Here is a 21278-nt window from a genome sequence, read left to right on the forward strand (position 1 = left end):
CCTGTTCTGATAATTATCAGATGACACCATGGATAGCACACCTGTTGTGAGAGTTATCAGATGACACCATGGCAATCACACCTGTTGTGAGAGTTATCAGATGACACCATGGCAATCACACCTGTTGTGATAGTTATCAGATGACACCATGAAGATCACACCTGTTGTGATAGTTATCAGATGACACCATGGACAGCACACCTGTTGTGAGAGTTATCAGATGACACCATGAAGATCACACCTGTTGTGATAGTTATCAGATGACACCATGGATAGCACACCTGTTGTGATAGTTATCAGATGACACCATGAAGATCACACCTGTTGTGATAGTTATCAGATGACACCATGGATAGCACACCTGTTGTGATAGTTATCAGATGACACCATGGATAGCACACCTGTTGTGAGAGTTATCAGATGACACCATGAAGATCACACCTGTTGTGATAGTTATCAGATGACACCAAGGATAGCACACCTGTTCTCATAGTTATCAGATGACACCATGAAGATCACACCTGTTGTGATAGTTATCAGATGACACCATGGCAATCACACCTGTTGTGATAGTTATCAGATGACACCATGAAGATCACACCTGTTGTGATAGTTATCAGATGACACCATGGATATCACACCTGCAGTGACAGTTATCACATGACACCAGGAAGATCACACCTGTTGTGATGGCCATAAGAAGGCACTGTGGAGACCACACCTGTTGTTGTGAAGGCTATTATACAACACGATAGTAATTACTAATACTTGTCTGATTGACATATAGATATTTTTCAGTATTGTTACTAAGGACTTTTAGGGCTGCAGACAGTATATTTTAAAATTTCAAGGTTTTAAACTCCCTGTAAGGTAGGAGTGCATCCCAGTGAAATATGCATGAAACTTTGAGACACTTTTTGTCAAGAGATTTAAAAAATCATCAACAAATTTAGATTCATGACCTCTCATTTAATCTCTCATTCATACATTACTTTATTATACAGTGCACTTTGTGTGTTTATTATATATATTAATATATAATACATCTTACCAAAAGATTACACAGAAAAGACTAGATATTCATAAAGTTTAAACTTTACAAATATTGAGGAACCTTGACCTGTAAAACAAGCTAATTTTACCTTCCCTTTATATCAAAGGGGTATGTACAAATTGTGTATAATTTTGTCTTTGATCTGTTACATGCCTTTAGATATCTTATCAAATATTACCTTCAATTCTCACAAAGTAAATGTATAATGTTTCAACTTAGGGAATTGTAGACAAAAAACCATGTGCCACATTATTATCAACATTAATTGTAAATTAAATTTTGGATCCAGAATGCTCGACACAATCGCCCTGCACATTATGCATAATAAAAATGCATTTTAAAATAAAATGAATCCATGATGGACACTTTCAACATCCTGTTTTTGTGGGCTGTAAATGCATTACTGCTATCTGTCAGTTGGTAACAAACTTGGATATACTGAATACATAACAACCATAAAAGATTAAATATAATTAACATTAATCTAAAAAAGAAAAGAAATCAGGGAAACTATGGTGAAATTTAGAAACTTAAACTCAGCTATTAAACGTTACCCGCTAGGTATGATTAAACACAAAACTAAACATAGCACTGATATACATATTGCAGGTATATTTTAACCCTCCTAAGGGTGGAATAATATTTAATAAAGATAAAAGCAAAATACACTTCTAAGTATGAGAGAAGGAGTATATAATAATGATGTGTCGGTATACTTTATCATATAGTTCTGTCAATATGGAGGGAAAATAAACATTCAAGACAATCTTTGTACAAAAAAAAATATTTATCTATATGTAACTGAAGGCTGATCAGACATACATGATTGATATAAAAAACAATGCTACAAGTACATATACATCTAATGTAAATGGAATGGACACTGAAATCATACAAATATTGTTACACATTGTTGTCGACTTTCAATTCAATAAAACAAGAGTATTTGACAACCATACAGAAACATAATTTTTTTTTCTAAAACCTAAATCTGTGGATCATGTCACAGCTTGTAAGGCCTCTTCAGGAGGATAATGAGCACAAAGCACAGGCCAAATTGGCCTGATTTGATGATTTGGTTTCTAAACTGCAGCTCACACTTTTTTTCAGCAAACACATACATTTGTAATGACAGCAAAATAAAGATGGATATTTAAGTGTTGAGGATGATAAAGTCAACATATTTTCTGGTCCCTGTATTTTCAGCATGATTGACTTCATCTCTCAATTCAGATGCACCCACAATTTCAACATGGAAAAAACAAAGGAAATAAAAAAATATTTCATAATCATGTTAATTACTAATGTTAAGACTGTAATGAAAATGTTTTGGAGCAAGTGCTTAGAATATAAATCAAATACACAAACTAGATATGTATAGACATGAATTTGTGTATCTCTCTAACAACATCACTAATGCCGGTTGTTCTGTGCTGACCAGTACTATACTTGAAAAGTATCTTTCTGTTTGAGACAAAATGTTAACCAATGAAAAAACAGTCCAGTTATTTAAAAATGACAAATACTAGCACTATAACATCATTTCACTTCACTAAGTAGCTAGTGATACTGGACCTGAGATACCACATCCTCTGATTGTTGTATAAGGCTGGTATAGATTTACAATGTTTGCTTTGTTAAAACCAGTCATTCATGCAACAATTGATTTTAGTATCCACTTATGTGATCTTGTAATGAATTTTCTATCTGTAGTTATCTAAATATCCATTACATAAACGTAAAATACCACAAAATATAGTTTTACTGAATTTAAGTTACTTATCGGTGAGACATCCATTTAATGGAACCAACCAGTCATTGCACGTTAAAAAAGAACACTTATATTGTTTCACAAATATGTAGATGACATCAACATTAGAGAAGAATAGTGAGGCAAAAAATTAATTTTTGCAGCTATAATTTACTTTGTATAATATTCTTGTTTGTCAACAGATACATATCACATATACAAACTGTGTCTCAAAATAAACACACAGAAATTTGTAATTCACCTAAAAGTTCATTCTAAAACACAGAGGTTTTTACAAATGAAATTTTAAGACACCTGCAAACTTGTTGTTCATCATATATTACCATAGCAATGTGTTTTTGATGACAAAACTAGAAAACATTCCTGCGATGTCCAACAGCCATTATTTGGGACAAATTGCTAGGCAACACTACCCACTTATCACATACACATCATCACACTGTGTAGACACTTCACGCTTCTTCTTTCATAGCAGATATACAGTTCTTAAGAAGTTGTACTTGTGCCTGTGGGGCAAAAGAAATTAAAAACTTAGTGCTTCTTATTTACACAATTATCATAGTAAATTATATTAACATTATCTCACAAAATTCCTTTCAATAATAATTTCTATTATGATGGTAATTAAAAGTCTTCTCTAACTGCTGTAAGAAGGCTAGAAGTGTTGAATTTTATGGGTCACTCAGATTGGTAAATCCTCAAAATCTGGAGGCAGCTATCCTGAATATCTGATAATGTTTTGCAATATGGAAAGTATAACTTGGTCCACTACTTGGGTTTTCATGACATTCCAAAATTATCTCCTCTGTAGTTCAAAAGAAGTTATGATAGCGAGCTTAAATATCAAAATCTAAATAAAATGACATCTGGCAGTGATCTTGAATGTTCAGCATTGCCAAGAATAATTATTTCAAATTCCCCTCTCTTTCTTTCTTAATAGACCATGAAAAGAATTAACTTGAGGAACAAGCCATGTGATGATGCAGGGCTTTTACACATCACTCAGCTTGTGTGTAATTTTATTATTTCTGTAATGCTTTATTGTAGACTTACATTATTTTACACCTACATGTCTGTACCTGCCTTGTATAGGTCAGTTTTACACCTACATGACCGTACCTACCTTGTATAGGTCAGTTTTACACCTACATGTCCATACTTACCTTGTAAGGTCAGTTTTACACCTACATGTCTGTACCTACATTGTATAGGTCAGTTTTACACCTACATGTCTGTACCTACCTTGTATAGGTCAGTTTTACACCTACATGTCTGTACCTACCTTGTATAGGTCAGTTTTACACCTACATGACTGTACCTACCTTGTATAGGTCAGTTTTACACCTACATGTCCATACTTACCTTGTATAGGTCAGTTTTACACCTACATGTCTGTACCTACATTGTATAGGTCAGTTTTACACCTACATGTCTGTACCTACCTTGTATAGGTCAGTTTTACACCTACATGTCTGTACCTACCTTGTATAGGTCAGTTCTACACCTACATGTCCATACTTACCTTGTATAGGTCAGTTTTACACCTACATGTCTGTACCTACATTGTATAGGTCAGTTTTACACCTACATGTCTGTACCTACCTTGTATAGGTCAGTTTTACACCTACATGTCTGTACCTACCTTGTATAGGTCAGTTCTACACCTACATGTCCATACTTACCTTGTATAGGTCAGTTTTACACCTACATGTCTGTACCTTCCTTGTATAGGTCAGTTTTACACTTACATGTCTGTACCTACCTTGTATAGGTCAGTTTTACACCTACATGTCTGTACCTACCTTGTATAGGTCAGTTTTACACCTACATGTCTGTACCTACCTTGTATAGGTCAGTTTTACACCTTCATGCCTGTACCTACCTTGGCATGCTTTAGTTCTAGTTCTACTAAGTCTACCAAGTTCTTCCGGAAGTACTGTATCCTACGTCCCTTGAATTCTGTTAATTCTGGAAAAGAAGAAAACTGGCCTTCACAAATTATGTTTACAATGATATCATGACAAGTCTGTAATATTGACAGATATGAAATTTCTTGCCTGTATGAAAAGTACCCAAAAGCCACTTAAAAACCAGAGTACTCTTATATCACTAACACCAAAAGGACATTACAACGGTATGATGAGGGAGTTAATTTAGAATCACAAATTTCATTCCAACTTCATTCTTGACCAGGTAAACATGGTTGAGGAGTTTAAACTGAGCTCACCTTTTTTGGCAACGTCTGATATCTTTTCAAATTTCTCACAACATTGTGTTTGGTGTTTTTCAGCCTGAAACATCACAAAAAAAGAAAACTTAACTTTTACTAGTATCAACTGTAAATTCAAATAAGGCACAAGCAGTTTCCTTTCTAAGAACAATCACATTAGCCTTTAGTGTGACATTTCTCGCACATTCACTCCAATTACCTGTGCCACTTCCTTGTTTTTAGTTCTAGCTTTTTCTAAGGCTTTGTTGGCAGACTCATAGTCGGCTAGTGATCGCGTGCGTCTGTACAAGAGGTCCTTGGCAGCAGCAGAATCTCTCATGTAGTAGCGCAGGGTGTCACTTAACTTCAAGTCTTCATCCGATGACACACGACCCTCTAATTTCTACGTGAAAAATAACAACATTTTCTGTTATCTATTTCCTTTTCTGTGTATAATAGCCCTGCTGCTTATTTCTTTTGTACCTTTAGTTTGGTAGAGGTATTTTCAAGTAGTCCATAGGAGGTTAAATAATGGTGAATACAAGTCTGAACATCAATTAACTATTTGTTTTGTGTATAACTGACACGTATCAGCTGTCCAGAGCCAATTCCATTCGTTAAGCAATCTGTCTGAGCAAAAACATGGACAATAAATAGCTTAGATTCTGATAAACTGTTTCCATGATACTGTGAATTAGATGCGAGATTTCCATCAAACTGATTGGACCATTATATATATATTATGGTAATTTTCAATCGTGTCTCTGCAGACATGTATATTGTTAAAAGTTTTGGTTACAACCAACAAGAAAAACTTACTCTAGCTTTTTCTAACGTCTCCGCTACTTTTGTAAACACTCTGCAAAGAAAAATAAAATAACCCAAATTTTTTTTATTAATTTCTTAAGAAGTTAATACATTGTATGCGTATAGCAAGACTTATATACAGTAATAATAAGTTTTATTTATATGTATACAATTTTGGAGTGGTTCAGTCCAAGGAAGGTTTGCAACCATCAACAGGTTACAGAGAACTCTTAACGAGCAAAGACATCAGCTACATCATTGCCAATTTCATTACTTGTTATGTTGTTTCTATAAATATAACTTGTACATAAAATCAAATACATTTGACCAAAAGGATGATATAAAATAAATCAAGATGTTAAATATAAATTTTGGAAATGAAATGCATGTGGTCTGAATAGTGCTCCACATGCTAGAATAGTCACATACTGGCTACTTACTTGTCAAGTTCAGTATTCTCTATAGTGGCCATCTGTACAAACCCTGAGGAAACCTGAATGTAATTATCTGCTACAGCTGAAAGTCAATCAAACCTGATATGAGATTTCACGTCAATATTATTAATCACTTTCAAACACAGACGGAATACCTAAGTGGTATGTCATATCTTGTATTTCACTGTCAGTATGTGAAAAAATGTTCACTGTTACTGTTGAATAACTCAGAAACAAGATTGAAGTTTCACTTCTGCTTACCTTTGTGTGCTCGTGTCATCTTATCCGACTTCATTGTAGCATCCTTTATTTTAACATGGTATTCTACCAAAAAGCCTTTTTCTTTTTCAAAAAAGTCATCAACATCCTGTTTACAAACAAAATTTTAAACTTACAATATGATTGATCACAACTACAAATGAGATTTTATCTTGTGTGACCATAAAATCCATGGCCAAGGATAACAGGGATTTTCTATGTGCTTAATAGACAGATAACATTATGCATTTTACTGTAATCATTACACAAAACTTTATAGCAAGAAAGACCCCATCTCATCATCATTGTTACATTGCTAAATCTGATCAGTGATAAGTTTGCACCAAAGTCATCCCAACAGCCTGTTTAAGCATAGAAATCAAAATGGACCCCAGTAAGTTTCCGGAACACAATTCAAACTAAGCAAAAGGACGCCATTTTATTTTAAAAGGATACTTTCTATAAACTACACATATGCAATCTGTTCTTGATCTATAAATATCAAACATTTCTTACCTTTTGTGATGACAGTAACACCTCATCAGCTGTTTTGGTAAGACCTTTAAAGAAACCTCCGATTCTCTCCTTTTTATTCTTTCCTCTAACACTTAACTGCAAGCAATAAATAAATGTAGGAAAACGCACACTGATACACATAAAATATTAATTATTTAAACACTTTTTAATCAGGCATTGATTCTTTTTAGGAAATAGTCAATTTATACACACATTACTATTACCCTATATGCTATACATTCAATGAAGAAATAACCTTCTCCAACAAAGTTAAGGAATAGCATGTTGTCTTTTATGACATCTGGCTTTATGAAGGTCAAATTTCACAGCTTGTTCTATCATAAAGTGTGTGAAAATAAATTCTGTCCAATAAAATGCGAATATGTTGCTATGAGAAACAAACATACATCTTGATCATATTCTAAAAAAACTTCAAAGTTGACATCAGTCCTTAGTAAGGGATGACCAGCAATTCGTTGGAGAAACACTTCATGCATGGCAACGGTTTTCTTGAATGTAGCAAGATATTCACTGAAACATAACATTGTATATAGATAAACGTAAGAATTGTTTAAAAGTATAAGTATCTAAAGCTTCATCAACCCTTTTATTTTTTAATCAAATAGAACTATTAGTAATGTAACCTCTATCTTTCCCTTCTACAGTCTACTAAATGAAACACTCACGCCTCTAATTCTTGTTTCATCTTGGTGAATTCTTCCTTGGTCATCGTCCCCTCCCCTTCTCCCAGTCGCTGTAGCTTTTCCCTTGATGCATCAAAGTCAGGTCGTGGCGGTGCGGGGGGTATCTGGAGGATTAAAAACACACAAATTTTAATTAATTCTCATGTAAATTAATTATTAGTTTAGCACAATGATATCTGTTATATGTCTTGTCACTCCGACTCTAGCCTCACATGTATCACTGAAGTCTATATGTGTGATAGTATTACACATGAGCTACACACCAGCAGTACTACAATCTAATGATGTGTAATCAGTGTTATGGTACCATTACACACAAATCTTGTGCTATCATGCGCCATCTGTAACTGAAACCAATAACTAGTCAGTAGCATGTAAATATATTCTCCTGCATTCACTACTAAATACACAAATACTCAATGATCATTTTATAAAATGCTAAAAGATTTTTTATGACTGATTACAAAATCTTCTGGAAATCCATGCTATCTTTGTATTGGGTGCATGTTAACATGAAATTTCATTCAAACCTTGCATATATATTCTGAAATATTCAGAGAGTGTTTCTATATATGGAGTATCATTATGCTTATTACAGCTTCAAAACCATCTGATGTATTGTATGCAGGTTTTTGAATTAGGCATGTCATCTAGATTTAAATAAAAACACATTTGAAATGTTTTTGAGCAAATTTCTTACGGTATGTACCATATTCTATCTTGAGAAAAATCTTAAACCCAAAGAAGCCTTGGTTTATAACTGCATAATGTAAAAACACACCCCATTTTCCTTTTTAATCATAACTTATCAAAAAAAAAAAAAAAATTAAATTATGAAAGTTTGACAATACCTGTTTTACTTTATAAAAACTCTATAATTACAGCATTTAACAAAAGCTTGCATCACGACCTGGCTTTTCTCACTAAATCATAAGACACTTACAATGACACCTGCATATTCTTCATTCTCCACATAGCGATCATGTAACCAAATGAACTCTTCGTGCTGCCGAACCACAGAAAACTCTCCTTCTTTGAACTTCTGTAAAGAAGTCTAAAAAACAAAGACATAAGATAGTTAATGTTCTACCATTTGCAATTCCCTTAACACTACAAATAGTAAAAGGAAAAGGCCTGTACTTCAAAATTTTCTCAACAACACACACATCATAATGTTCAGACTTGTAGCATTACATAGTAGGAGACACAAATCTTTAGCAGAGATGATAGTCACTGATCAGGATTTGTTGGACACCACTAAAACATATAAATAAAGTGATTTCAGAAGGTGGTACAAAGTGTTAAAATAAGGAAAATCAATTTCAGTTTCTCAACTAACCTATACATGTTGGAAATAAAAAGGAAAATATGATTTTTTAGCAGGTGGTTAAGTTCTTTGCAACTTGGTTTTTACATTGAAAACTGGATGTTGCTTGGTTTGACCTACATTCACATCTTGACTTGGGCGGTGTTGTTGCTGAAGCAAAAGACACTTAACCTCCTTGTAATTTTTCAAGGACTATTTGTAAATATTTCCTTCATTCATAATTAGCACTTATTTTATCTAAGTTTCATATCATTAATTAGGCACCAGCCATTTAATTGATCAAAATAGTTTTGCATGAGTAATTGTGCATTCTGTGATAATTTTAATTAATGTCTGTGATATTTTTTTTTTTTTTAGTTTAAATTCTATAGTTCTTTAATATGAAGTTTGTAGTTTAAACTTGATTCATGTATGTAACTTAGTAGATTTTAACTAACATTATTTTTACTAACCAGAGGACCATGTGGAAGATTAGCCGTTGGCTAAACATGTTTTATATCCTCAATAAATAAAGTTTATTATTGTTATTATCATTATTTTGTTGACATGAGGGTATTCTCTTGCTTCTGCATAACATTCCACATTAATCACAGCATATGATCAGGTAGTTGAATCAGACAAAAAAGACAACTGTACAAGTGTTTCTTACCTTAGTGTGAACAGTAAACTTGACTTTGTCTCTTTCACTTAAAGCATCCGAAATATCAACTTGCAGGGATGTGTCTGTTGACAAATCTACTGTCTCAGATCTTGGCTGAAACATAAAAAGTAATAAATCACACTAACAATGATCTTCAGAGCACGAATTTATTACAAATATATGATTATAGATCCCCTTTATGGTTACAAGCTGTGGAACTTTGTAATTGTCGAAGTAATGCATCTCTTAATGTAATACACATATTCCTTGTTTTCAATAATTCTTAAAGAGTTCATCAGTTTTAATCTCCATTTACAGAAATATTTCCTGCTACATTCGGAGACATGTAACAAATATTTGAAAATGTTAAGATTGGTGACATGTACCGAAAAGCCTGATTGTTTAGTGTTCCCCCAAAGTTACCTCCATTGCAATTATCATGATAACTAATTTTAACATGCAAAAGACATGTATGCCAGTTCTAGCAGTTTATCATAGTTAAAGATACATTGTTTTAAAAAAATCCTCTTCTTGAACAAGTTTGCTTTACGAGCCATTTAAAAAATTTTTCCAACAAATTATTTTGTGCACCCTTGGACCTGTCTTTAGTTATTGTATACCAGTTTGTCAAAAAAAATCACACAGCCCGGCTGATTTCTTTCAATAACACGCAACTATCAGTATATGTTGAATATTTTCATCAGAATTGTACCTCAATTACTGAAATTAATTTGTCATTTATCTTACATTTATTAATATTTGCTGACACAAGTTCATAGTGTTACAATCAATTCAGTGTCCACCTTGAACAAGCAGTGTATTTTGACATTCTTCCTCAAATGGGAGAGTGGCTGGGTTTTATTGGGAAATATTAGTGTGTGCATGTTGTTTGTTGGATGGAACCATGCTTCCAATGGTATCTTACCTACCTTTTATAATGCTATATTACTTAAATATCACAGAACAGGCAATAACCAACCCTGACCATATTACACTGCATTCCAGGCCAGATTATGGAAATGTTTATTAATTTGCACATAACTCGACACTTTTGCCCACAATCTTTTAAAATTCCTTATACAAACATAAATATTATATTAATAATCAGTGTTGATACTCTGATGCCTTTACAAGTACTATCAGGTGAGTATTTGCTGTAATACAATTAGGTCCAAATTAAAAGAATACACCCTGTCCCCACCCCCTTTCCTAATGGAAGACATTAAACAGAAATTGAATTTCACACTTAAGCACTGTGTTGAATGCAATATGGAATCTAAAATTACACAAAAAGTCGAACGTGTAACGTTTAAAATGTTCAGCTGTCGTTTGCCATATTTGTTTGTGAAATGTAATGTGGACAATGCTAAGTTGACTCACCGCCGTACAGGTAATATTTGGTGAAGTCACCAACTGTTTTGGAACTTCAGAGAATGTCAAACAAGCAATATTCAAATATTTACCTTATTTTCCTGGTCCCCTTCCAAAAGGTCGGGTCCGTCATCCAAACCGTCCTAGAAAAAAAGGAAACACACGTATTAGAATATAAATCAGAGAATTAATTTACTATTTACATAGCCACAATCAGGAAACATCAATGCACACCCACCATCATGGCTGCAGCTAATCACGTGATTAAAGAATTCGGAACCCATCTGGAGCTTTCATTACGTGTACTGTATCGTTGGAAATGTTTTGTTAAAAGGTATGAATTATTTCCCTTTAATCATATATATATATCATGTGTAAATGATGTTCCACCACCGTATGAATGTAAGCGTGCATATTGCTTAATGATTTTAATATTCTAAGTTCGATTTAATTATATGTTTTTGGGTGTGGGAACTCGGTTTCGATTCAAAAACAAAACAAACAAATCAAAGCAATTTTTAAACCTTGAGAAGACTCTTTTCAATGAGCGAGGAAGCCGAGTAAAGATGCCTTAAAAGTTCAGCTCCATATGTTTTAAAAACTCAATAGACGATGAAATATCAAAGGCAACTATAACGCTGAAATACAAGATGTAATGTATGTAGAATCAAATTATTTTAACTACCATCCTGATAAAAATACTACAGGGAAAATAATAACCAGTAAACAGAATCTTAATTCAAACAACTTAAATTCGATGAACTATGAAATTATCAATTAAAGAAAGTCTTACACTTGGAAAAGAATAAGGAGAAAAAGTCCAGATGTTCCGGTAGGGTCAGCGTCTTCCACATCATGGTAATACCAAAAAATGTTTTTAAAAGAAATGAAAAAATGACATACAAAACGTTTACACCGTGTTCATTTGATTAAACAAATATTTTCCCCCAGGAATATTTTTCTGCCGCCGTTCTAACCGACAAACACAGACAGTAGACAAAGTTCTTCTATAGACATTCCATTGCTAACCGTTTATTTCTCCGTTTATAAACAGGAAAAATCATAATACAATATATTTTTTAAACACATTTGTAATAGTTTACAATGATCAACTACAACAAGAAGCAGATTTAGCGCCCTGATTTACAGTAGTAGTTATGATAATTTGATGTTATCTTATGACCAATTTGCTATCACACCCCTTATCAGTCCGAGAATCCTGATATCAGGACTCGAGGACTGATTAGGGGGTGTGATATCAAAATGTTCATATATTTAACTCATCCAACACGACAATTCTTCCCCGTGTTCTTCTAAAATTGCCTTGCAATCATTAGTCCTAGTTGCCATGCTTAGCTGTTTACGTCGCTTAAAACGTACACCAATCGGGAAATTAGAGTGGAATTCTGAATTATTTCCAGTTAGAAAAAAAGGATGCATTTCTTCCAGGCACCAACAATATTCATGTTCAAATCAGAGAGCGATAAACGGAAGTGGCAAAATATAACCATTTGAGAGGGAGTGTCATGTCACTTCCTAAGGCTGCGATGTTACTTTGAAGGGGATGTGATATCACTTAAAGGGGCGTGATATCACCCGGGCTGATATCACACACCCTGAAGTAATATGAAAACCCCAATTGGAAGTGATAAGGGCTGTGATATCAAAATTGTTATATAATAATCTCTGTATATTAGTTCGTCATCAACATACAATGTACAATGGGCCTGTAAATATTCTATAGTCTTAAATGTAGTGAGTCTGATATCAGTGAAATGTTATGGTGTAATGTATAATTTTTTATAAAAAATAAAAAGATTTAAATAAAAGATATCTGAACATAGGCGAATACAAACTTTTCAGAAAAAGTCCTACCTAATAGTAAGCCATAGTTACCATGTACGCCCATCCAGTAAGTCATAGTTACCATGTGCGCCAGTCCAATAAGTCATATTTACCATGTGCGCCCGTCCAATAAGTCATATTTACCATGTGCGCCCGTCCAATAAGTCATATTTACCATGTACGCCCGTCCAGTAAGTCATAGTTACCATGTGCGCACGTCCAATAAGTCATAGTTACCATGTGCGCACGTCCAATAAGTCATATTTACCAGGTATGCCCATCCAGTAAGTCATAGTTACCATGTACGCCCGTCCAATAAGTCATAGTTACCATGTGCGCCCGTCCAATAAGTCATATTTACCATGTGCGCCCGTCCAATAAGTCATATTTACCATGTGCGCCCGTCCAATAAGTCATATTTACCATGTGCGCCCGTCCAATAAGTCATATTTACCATGTACGCCCATCCAGTAAGTCATAGTTACCATGTACGCCCGTCCAATAAGTCATAGTTACCATGTACGCCCATCCAATAAGTCATAGTTACCATGTACGCCCGTCCAATAAGTCATAGTTACCATGTACGCCCATCAAGTAAGTCATAGTTACCATGTACGCCAATCCAGTAAGTCATATTTACCATGTACGCCCGTTGAATAAGTCATATTTACCATGTACGCCCATCAAGTAAGTCATAGTTACCATGTACGCCCGTTGAATAAGTAATATATGGGCAAGAATTCGCTAATGAAATTTTAGTGTCAAAGTAGTTTATCCACTAAAAAACAAACAAAATCATGCAAGAATGGAGAATAAACATTGTTTAGATATTAAAGTTGGTTTATTTTTATCGTCATGTGATGAAACAAATTGATGTAATTGATTAAATAACAAGGATGCAGCACAAGTTACACACCGCCAGTGGATAAATTATAGGCAAAAAGTGTGATATTTCTGCAGTAGTGAAACTCCGAGTCGTATTTATTAAATGCCTGAAGAATTGTGGTGCTGTAAAAGTTGTTAATCAGCTGCAAAATGATCGGTCTATCCATAAAAACGGTTGTTTTGTACAGGATGTGATTAATGCTGAAAAAATAGGATTGAAAATAGATCAATGTACGTAACTTTTCGCGTCAACAAACGTTACGTGCACGTTTCCCTCAGTAAATTTGTTTGGAAACGCATCGTCGACACGGCATTTGCAAATTTACAAAGTGTCAACACAAGGTACGATATGACTGTCGTAATTTTCATCAATCAACTGGAGTTCAGAAAATATATCAGGTAGTAAAATATAATTAATTTTCTTGTCCAAACTACCCTAAAATACCCCTCTCTTTGGAACAGTTGCATTTCTGTAACAGATCGCGTAACGATAATGTTTTTTTGCGATATTTCGACCCGCTCCCAGTAACGTTAACACATGACTATGCATTTTTCCAAAATAGCGTCTATCGGTGTAGAGGAACTCGAGGAGACCACGGAATCTGGTAATTTTGATCACGTAACGAAGTGTTACGCACACATTCGGAGTAAAATATGATCTTTGATAATGTTGGGTGATTTTTTCTTTGTATTTTTCTAAAAAAAAAAAAAAAAAGAAAAGAAAAAAAGAGTAGATCTGGTATTTGAAACAGGTTTGACCTCACGATAGCGATTTTTTGGTGGGAACGAATTCCGTACGTATCCTTGACCCGAAAATAAATAGTTGCACGTTTTTGGTGTCAATGCTACATGCGACTACTTAAACGATATCATATTTGAGATATGTGGGAGTATAATTATAATTTACATACAGATAGTGTATTGGGGGGCTTTTATATGTTTTAATAGTATTTCTGGCATGCTTTATGATTCATATTTTTTGTGTCCATGTTACATGCAACATATGTGTAACTACTTTATTACTGAAATGAGGAGGTTGCAAAAATATTGATAGAATTTTATTTATACGACAGTAACACAATAAAAAAATGACTTTTCTTGTTTACCAAGAACATAATTCTGATCATATTTATCTCTTAATAATTGCATGTAACATTGACAGAACAATAAGAGGAAACCTGTTTTCATAGAATTTCTGAAATACATGATAAATTTGAAAAATGCAATTTTTTAAGTCGAGATGATGGACAATGTTTTGAGATAAACAAACATAATACTAAACTTTAAACAAGTCAAAGAACCATCAATCTCAGTTTGGGAATAGTGTCTATGTTACATGCTCTAAATTCATTAATTTTCTTTGTTCTTAACTGAAGTAAGTTTCAAAATGATTTTTTTGTTACACATAGAAACCCCCATTTACAGTTATACGTCAAACAAAATTTGTAGGCTTATGAATATTTTTGTTTTTTTCTTGCAATGTCATACTTAGGGTTACATTAGCTAATTCTTGCCCATATATCATGTGCGCCCGTCCAACAAGCCATCGTTACCACGCACATCCAATAAGTCATACAAATCGTATATATTTCCAAGGAATAAACTTCTCATCGGTCTTATAAACTTCGAGATAACAAGTTTTTCTCATGACGTATATCACTGGTGGGCGTTTCTCCCGAGATGACGACAGGCAATGAAATTCTGATTCGTCGTTCCACTCCACGAAGATCAACGCTAAAAAGTGATGTATCCAAGTTATATTTTTGCAGATGTTCAATGTTACATGGTTTTATTTTAGAATTCTGTCTCGCGTTTCTCGTATAATTACTGACTTGACTTAAAGGGAAGGGTGATAACTCTGTTTAGTCTCATTTTATTCACGTACACATGTTCATCATTAATCAAAATAGATAAAATATTTTGGGAATGTGAGAGGATGTATCATTCAAAGTTGCAAAAAACACAAGGAGACCATCTATCTGTCTGCTTTCTATATAACTTTCAAACATCTGATCTTCTTGTCACAAATAACTAACCTTTCCACACCCAGTGCCTCTTTCGTTTAACATGTGACTCTGGACGAGTGTGCTTACTCGATATGAAACTAGAAAGGTTAAATGTCGGGTCTCTGTAGAAAAGGTAAGATAGTTAGGACCGTACCTATTTTCATAAACTAACAGCACTAGTCTAAATGATGATCTAATTGGCCGTGTTTCACGTATTTGTGTTACATGAAATTTACTGATGAATTGTTGTAGGTATGAAACAGCTGTTTAGATATCTATGGTTGTATAGTGACAGAATGCAGGGGTTCTATACTGACAATAAAAGACACGATACAATATGTATTTGTATTAGTGTTATACCAGGCAAGTTCAGCTTTATCAGGTAGTTTTTAGTCGTAACATTTGTCCTTCAAGGTCTACCATCATGTTGTATTTTTTAGAACATGTCATCTCCGTAGTGATTCTAAGGTATTTGTGCTAACGTCGTTTTTTACACATACAATACAACATAGCGGAGATGGACATACGAGTTTAATATTAGGTGTTTTTGTAGTATGGATATAGAATTATTGGAACTTAATCATTATGTGGGGGTGAACAAAATTTAATCAAAGTACTGAAAGTACTGGTATGCTAAGACCATTAAAAAATAAATTCTTTGTTATTAGCTTGCTATATACTGAAACCAACTATATGCAATCAATAAATCATTGCAGCCCATAAAAAATGACCAGCAGATATCAGAAATAACAAGCATAGTAGTATTACTTATGTAATACATGTCCCAAGTAGGCTCCAAGATGCAATGATAGGGAAGTTGTCCATTTCTTTGGATACATTGTAGGGAATGTTGATCATGGACACCATATTATCACTTTAAAGACTGTGTATCCTATTGGTTTAAGACCATTAGTTAGACCATCATGCAAATAACATGCTACATACAAATATTGGACAGCTTCATTTTCCAGATTGTTTGTAAAAGACTGCATAAGAGTGCCAATTTTCTAAAACAAACATGACTTGTCACCATAACTTAAAATAGAAGATGCCTATTCTTCCAGAAAACCTGGTCTTATTCTCCTTGTACTTTTTCTGGGAATCTTCAAGTAGATATTGACTTTGTTCCAATTTTTCATGTTTATATATTCTTTGTTCTCTAAAACTTGTCACAAGATATTTTATTCCTCTTGTATTATCATTTTTTTTAACATCCTTACAGTGACCTTGAACCTTGAAATTTACAAGATGTGAATATCTTTTAGGTTGTGAAATTTGATAGAAAAACGAGGGTAATACAATGGAAAAACACCCCCATGCAACTATCCGTTTTTTGACTGTGACCTTGATCTTTGATATCTGACCCTGAATTTCTAAAGAAACCGACTTCTCCTCACAAGGGATACATGTTCCAAATTTGATTAAGGTATACTAACTGTCTTGGTCTCAATGCGTTTACAAGGTAATCATATAGTACTTATGCAAGTACTGTGACCTCTACATTCAATCCTCAAAATCATTACTATATCCTCTCCACATTGCCCAGGGATAACTGAAACTGTAATCCAAATAGCTAATACCCCCATCACCCACAGCCTTAGTTATCTCCCCATGGTGACCTTTTGCAAAAAAACATCCTCTGAAACACAGCGGCATGTGCACATGTTCCCTAATATTCCTGCGAAGTTTTGTTGAAATTGGTCCACAGGTTTAGAAGTTGACCGACATGCAAAACCTGTCTATATTGACCAGATGCCATGGCAATCAATATTTCCAGGGGAAAATGGTGCATGCACATCTACACATTGTCCCGAATATTACTGTAGTTTCATTGGAGTTGTCTAGACAAGATGTGTCTACAGACAGACAAACAGATGGATGGACAGATAGACAACTTGATTCGATTTACCCACCCTTTTGGTGGTATAAGAATGCACAAGAGTGCTTACAAATTCCATGTGGACAGACATCATGGAAAAATAATAATGATAATAATAAAAATAAAAACATGATAAAGATGCTTATATCTTGTTTTCTTTATTCAGTATTCTTTCCATGCTTTGATCAGCAATGTAATCTTGTCATGTAAATATCCTAGTACAAGATTGCATACACAAAATTGTTGTAGGTAGACTTTTAAGATAAATAAAAAAAAATACATGTCTAAGTTTAAATGAAGGTTTTAAACAGAAGTCGTATTATGTTCAGTATACAGTGATTTTTCTAGACAATTGTAAACTATAAACTCGGTATACAGCGATCTTTTCTACACATTTGTAAACAACAAACTCAGTATGCGGTGATCTTTTCTACAAAAAGTTTTTATATATATTGTATATACATAACTCAGAAAAAAAAAATAAGTAAACCTTTCTATGTACACTACAAACTCAGTATACAGTGAGCCTTTCTACATAAACTTGGTATAACTAGTGAATCTTTCTACTTAAGTAAATTGAAGATTGTAAAGAAATTTACTACAAATGCAGCATACAATGATCTTTTCCACATTTGTTTAGTTTCTGCCATTTGTTGATTCTTCTTTTGTGATGGTAAATATATTGCCGCCTTTAGAGAGTACTGTGACCTTAAAAGGCAACATGGTTGTTAGCATATCCTCAAGTGATTAACCATCTTCAACATCTAATTGGAGGTCGGAAAGAAGGACGTTTTTCTCCACCATAAGGTCCTCAAATCCATTGTTGGTCACAATGGCCAATTCCAAGTTAGAAGAATCAAGAGATACCTTCTACCATTCCAGATTTCATTTCTTCAGGGACATCCACCTGCTGAAAGAGAGTAAGGGAAATAAATAACTATATTTCTTTATTGCTATGATTATGTGCAAGAAATATACACTTCTGTATAAGCTTATAGTCTTGAACTTCCCAATAGGAGTCTATATTAAATATAATTAATTATTTTGACATTCAGGACTGTCAAATTATGAAGTGATGGACAGCTAGAAAATAAGAATATCTTGACCATGGTCATACAGAGATTGAATCATAAAGTTAAATTCATGAGATAAATCTGTGCAGTATGATAATTTATTTTGACGTTTGTATTTCAAAAATCATTATGACTTGAAAGGTAATGTGTAATTTAATTAATTACATTGGACCGTCATGCAATGGCAATGCCATTTTCATAATGTAATTGTAATTTCATTAATTACGTCATCATGTAATTGAACCCATGCCTGTTACAAACAGTAGCTGTCCTAACTGATCCTAAAATTAAATTTGGCTATGTCTATCACAAAATTAATGTTGGCTGTCTATTACAAATGCCATATTTAGCTACAGTAGAGGTATTTCAAAAATGTATGTCATTGTAACTGAAAGGACACAATTAATGGTTACTTAACCAGAACTACAGTTCTGAACAAACCACTACAAAGCCTGGTTAACTGTACTAAGAAAATGTCTTCTCAATTAATCAATTTCATTGATTATTGACATCTTATTGTTGTACTTACAGTCACTTGAGTTTCTTAAAAGTTGCAATTTGACTTTTAATAAGGCCCAAAATGATAATACTGCAATGTCTTAATTAGCTCTCGAGGGGTATTGGTTAGACTATTTATCTCATTTCATTCCATTCACCATGAAAACAAAACTCTAAAAAACAGTCGACAATTAATGACAAATATTGAGCCTAGGGCTGGGTAAAATTGATGAATCAAAAGTGTTGAACTGAAAGTGGACGCAGTTGACATAATACTGAAATTTCTGAGATGAACAAATACAGTACATATATCAAAAAGTTCAATTGTACCAATAATACTTTACACATTCACACTGGGACTTTACACATTCACACTGGAACTTTACACATTCACACTGGGACCTAACACTTTGCTAGGTTTATCCTAATCTTTATTAAAATACTTTCCGGGAATCAGATGTTAATTGACATCTTCATTATTCCTAATCTTCATATTGTAATCGTTCACATGCATCACTCTTCAACAGAATCAACGAGACATCATGTCAGAAAGACAAAAACTAAAATTAAGCTAAAACTATATATATTAACTTCACATGTAAACCTTAAAATTAGCATAGCTGTAGAGTTCCCGTACGATTTCATACTCTGGCCTTGGGCCGTTGGGGTACTTATAAATTATCTCCGATCAGAAATTTGAAAGAGCTAGACCTACAATAGCGCGGACAGTGACAGATATTTTAAAGTAAAATCGATATATTACCCAGACAGATTCCTAGATCTATTCACGGTAGCGTAAGTAGTACAGTACAATATTACGGATAAGTTTTTTTTTCTGGTTAATTTCCGATCTGTTGGGCCACTGACAGAAGTGACTGCGATGAGACCATTATGAAACGATCATTCCAAAATAAATCCATTCCAAAATACTGAAATACTTTACGGAAGCAACAAAAATGTGCTAGATGCTTACATCACATTTTTCAAATGCATACTGCTTCAAGGGAAAAGTCTTGAAAATATTTTGAAAAAAAAGTGCAGCCTAAATTCACTAGACGCGAAGGCTCATTCCAAATGAATTGTTGCAAAAAATGCAATTGATAGTTCAGTATAAGTATTGACTTCAAATTCAGCTAACATATATATATATATATAGTGATACTTACCTACATGAATTACCCGCCATCTTCTTTCAGCCGCCGTCTTCTTTCAGGGTCCAGCAGCACAGAGCACCCCGGCTGTTTCCGTCAAAATTTTATGCTACTCTAAATCATTCTTATTTTAGTTTCATTTTTATTTTCAACTACATATATAAGTATTTTTAATAGTTATCAACAGTATTAAACGGGAAGTAAATTTTCGAAAAAAGAAAAATAGAAAGATATACAAATGTATATGACTCCCACAATGCATCGCGCGGAAAAGAAAGTTAAGCCGCCATATTGGCATCGCCTCGCAAAATTTACCACCATAAACGTGAGTCTTTGTCATTGTATTTACAAATTTCGATGTCTGATTATCATTAATACACAACACAAAACATTTTCTTGATGTACAGGTAATGAAGAAAATGTCGATAAGGTTGTTTCATTTAATGACTAGCATCAGCAACTTGTAGGGGCGATAATCCAATGATTACGGTAATGTCCGGCAGATGGAGTAGGAGTAAACTTTCGATTTATGAACCAATGAAAACGAAGTACTTGATACTCAGCCTCAGGGGCGATAGCAACATGCTGAAGAGCATTGAAAATGCTCTTAGCATAAAAATGAAAAAAAATCCTATGTGTGTAAACAAAGAAACAAACGGTTGGTCATCAAGTCATTTTCTGTCCTACATACTGATACATCTGGCTATATAACAAGCTGTTAGTGCCGGTGAAGTTCTTCAGGCAAAATGAAAATTGCAATCTCTGTCAGATATTTCGAAAAAATTGAATACTGAAAAGTAAATAATATTCTTTTTTAATAGCAGAAAATGTGAAATCTCCAGCGTCTTAT

At 33.8% G+C, this 21278-nt stretch overlaps 1 protein-coding gene and 1 long non-coding RNA gene across 2 annotated transcripts; both read right to left on the reverse strand.

The window, feature by feature from the left end:
• Positions 1–954: 954 nt before the first annotated feature.
• On the reverse strand, positions 955–12441 carry LOC132558920 (sorting nexin-6-like). The gene is made up of 14 exons (XM_060223535.1): positions 12415–12441; positions 11184–11234; positions 9730–9834; positions 8697–8807; positions 7736–7857; positions 7457–7580; positions 7050–7145; positions 6537–6642; positions 6282–6357; positions 5854–5893; positions 5255–5437; positions 5053–5116; positions 4708–4793; positions 955–3331 (listed from the first exon to the last, which is right to left on the reverse strand). Exons 1-14 carry the CDS (start codon positions 12439–12441, stop codon positions 3278–3280), a joined length of 1245 nt encoding a protein of 414 aa, XP_060079518.1. The 3' UTR covers positions 955–3277.
• A 5398-nt stretch (positions 12442–17839) lies between these two features.
• On the reverse strand, positions 17840–20951 carry LOC132558954 (uncharacterized). The gene is made up of 2 exons (XR_009554570.1): positions 20444–20951; positions 17840–18616 (listed from the first exon to the last, which is right to left on the reverse strand). It is a non-coding gene; the product is annotated as an uncharacterized LOC132558954 (long non-coding RNA).
• Between the last annotated feature and the right edge of the window lie 327 nt (positions 20952–21278).

The sequence above is a fragment of the Ylistrum balloti genome, unplaced genomic scaffold, assembly GCF_031769215.1.
Source record: "Ylistrum balloti isolate Yb309-2 unplaced genomic scaffold, AGI_CSIRO_Ybal_v1 Utg370840, whole genome shotgun sequence".
Taxonomy (NCBI): domain Eukaryota; kingdom Metazoa; phylum Mollusca; class Bivalvia; order Pectinida; family Pectinidae; genus Ylistrum; species Ylistrum balloti.

Excerpts from the sequence above, each read along its gene's own strand:
- LOC132558920 (XM_060223535.1), bottom strand. The coding sequence starts at position 12,441 with ATGGCAACTAGGACTAATGATTGCAAG. Across the intron at positions 11,235-12,414 it reads CTAGGACTAATGATTGCAAG|GACGGTTTGGATGACGGACC; the intron begins GCAATTTTAGAA and ends CTTTTTTTCTAG. Across the intron at positions 5,894-6,281 it reads GAGAATACTGAACTTGACAA|AGTGTTTACAAAAGTAGCGG; the intron begins GTAAGTAGCCAG and ends TTTTCTTTGCAG.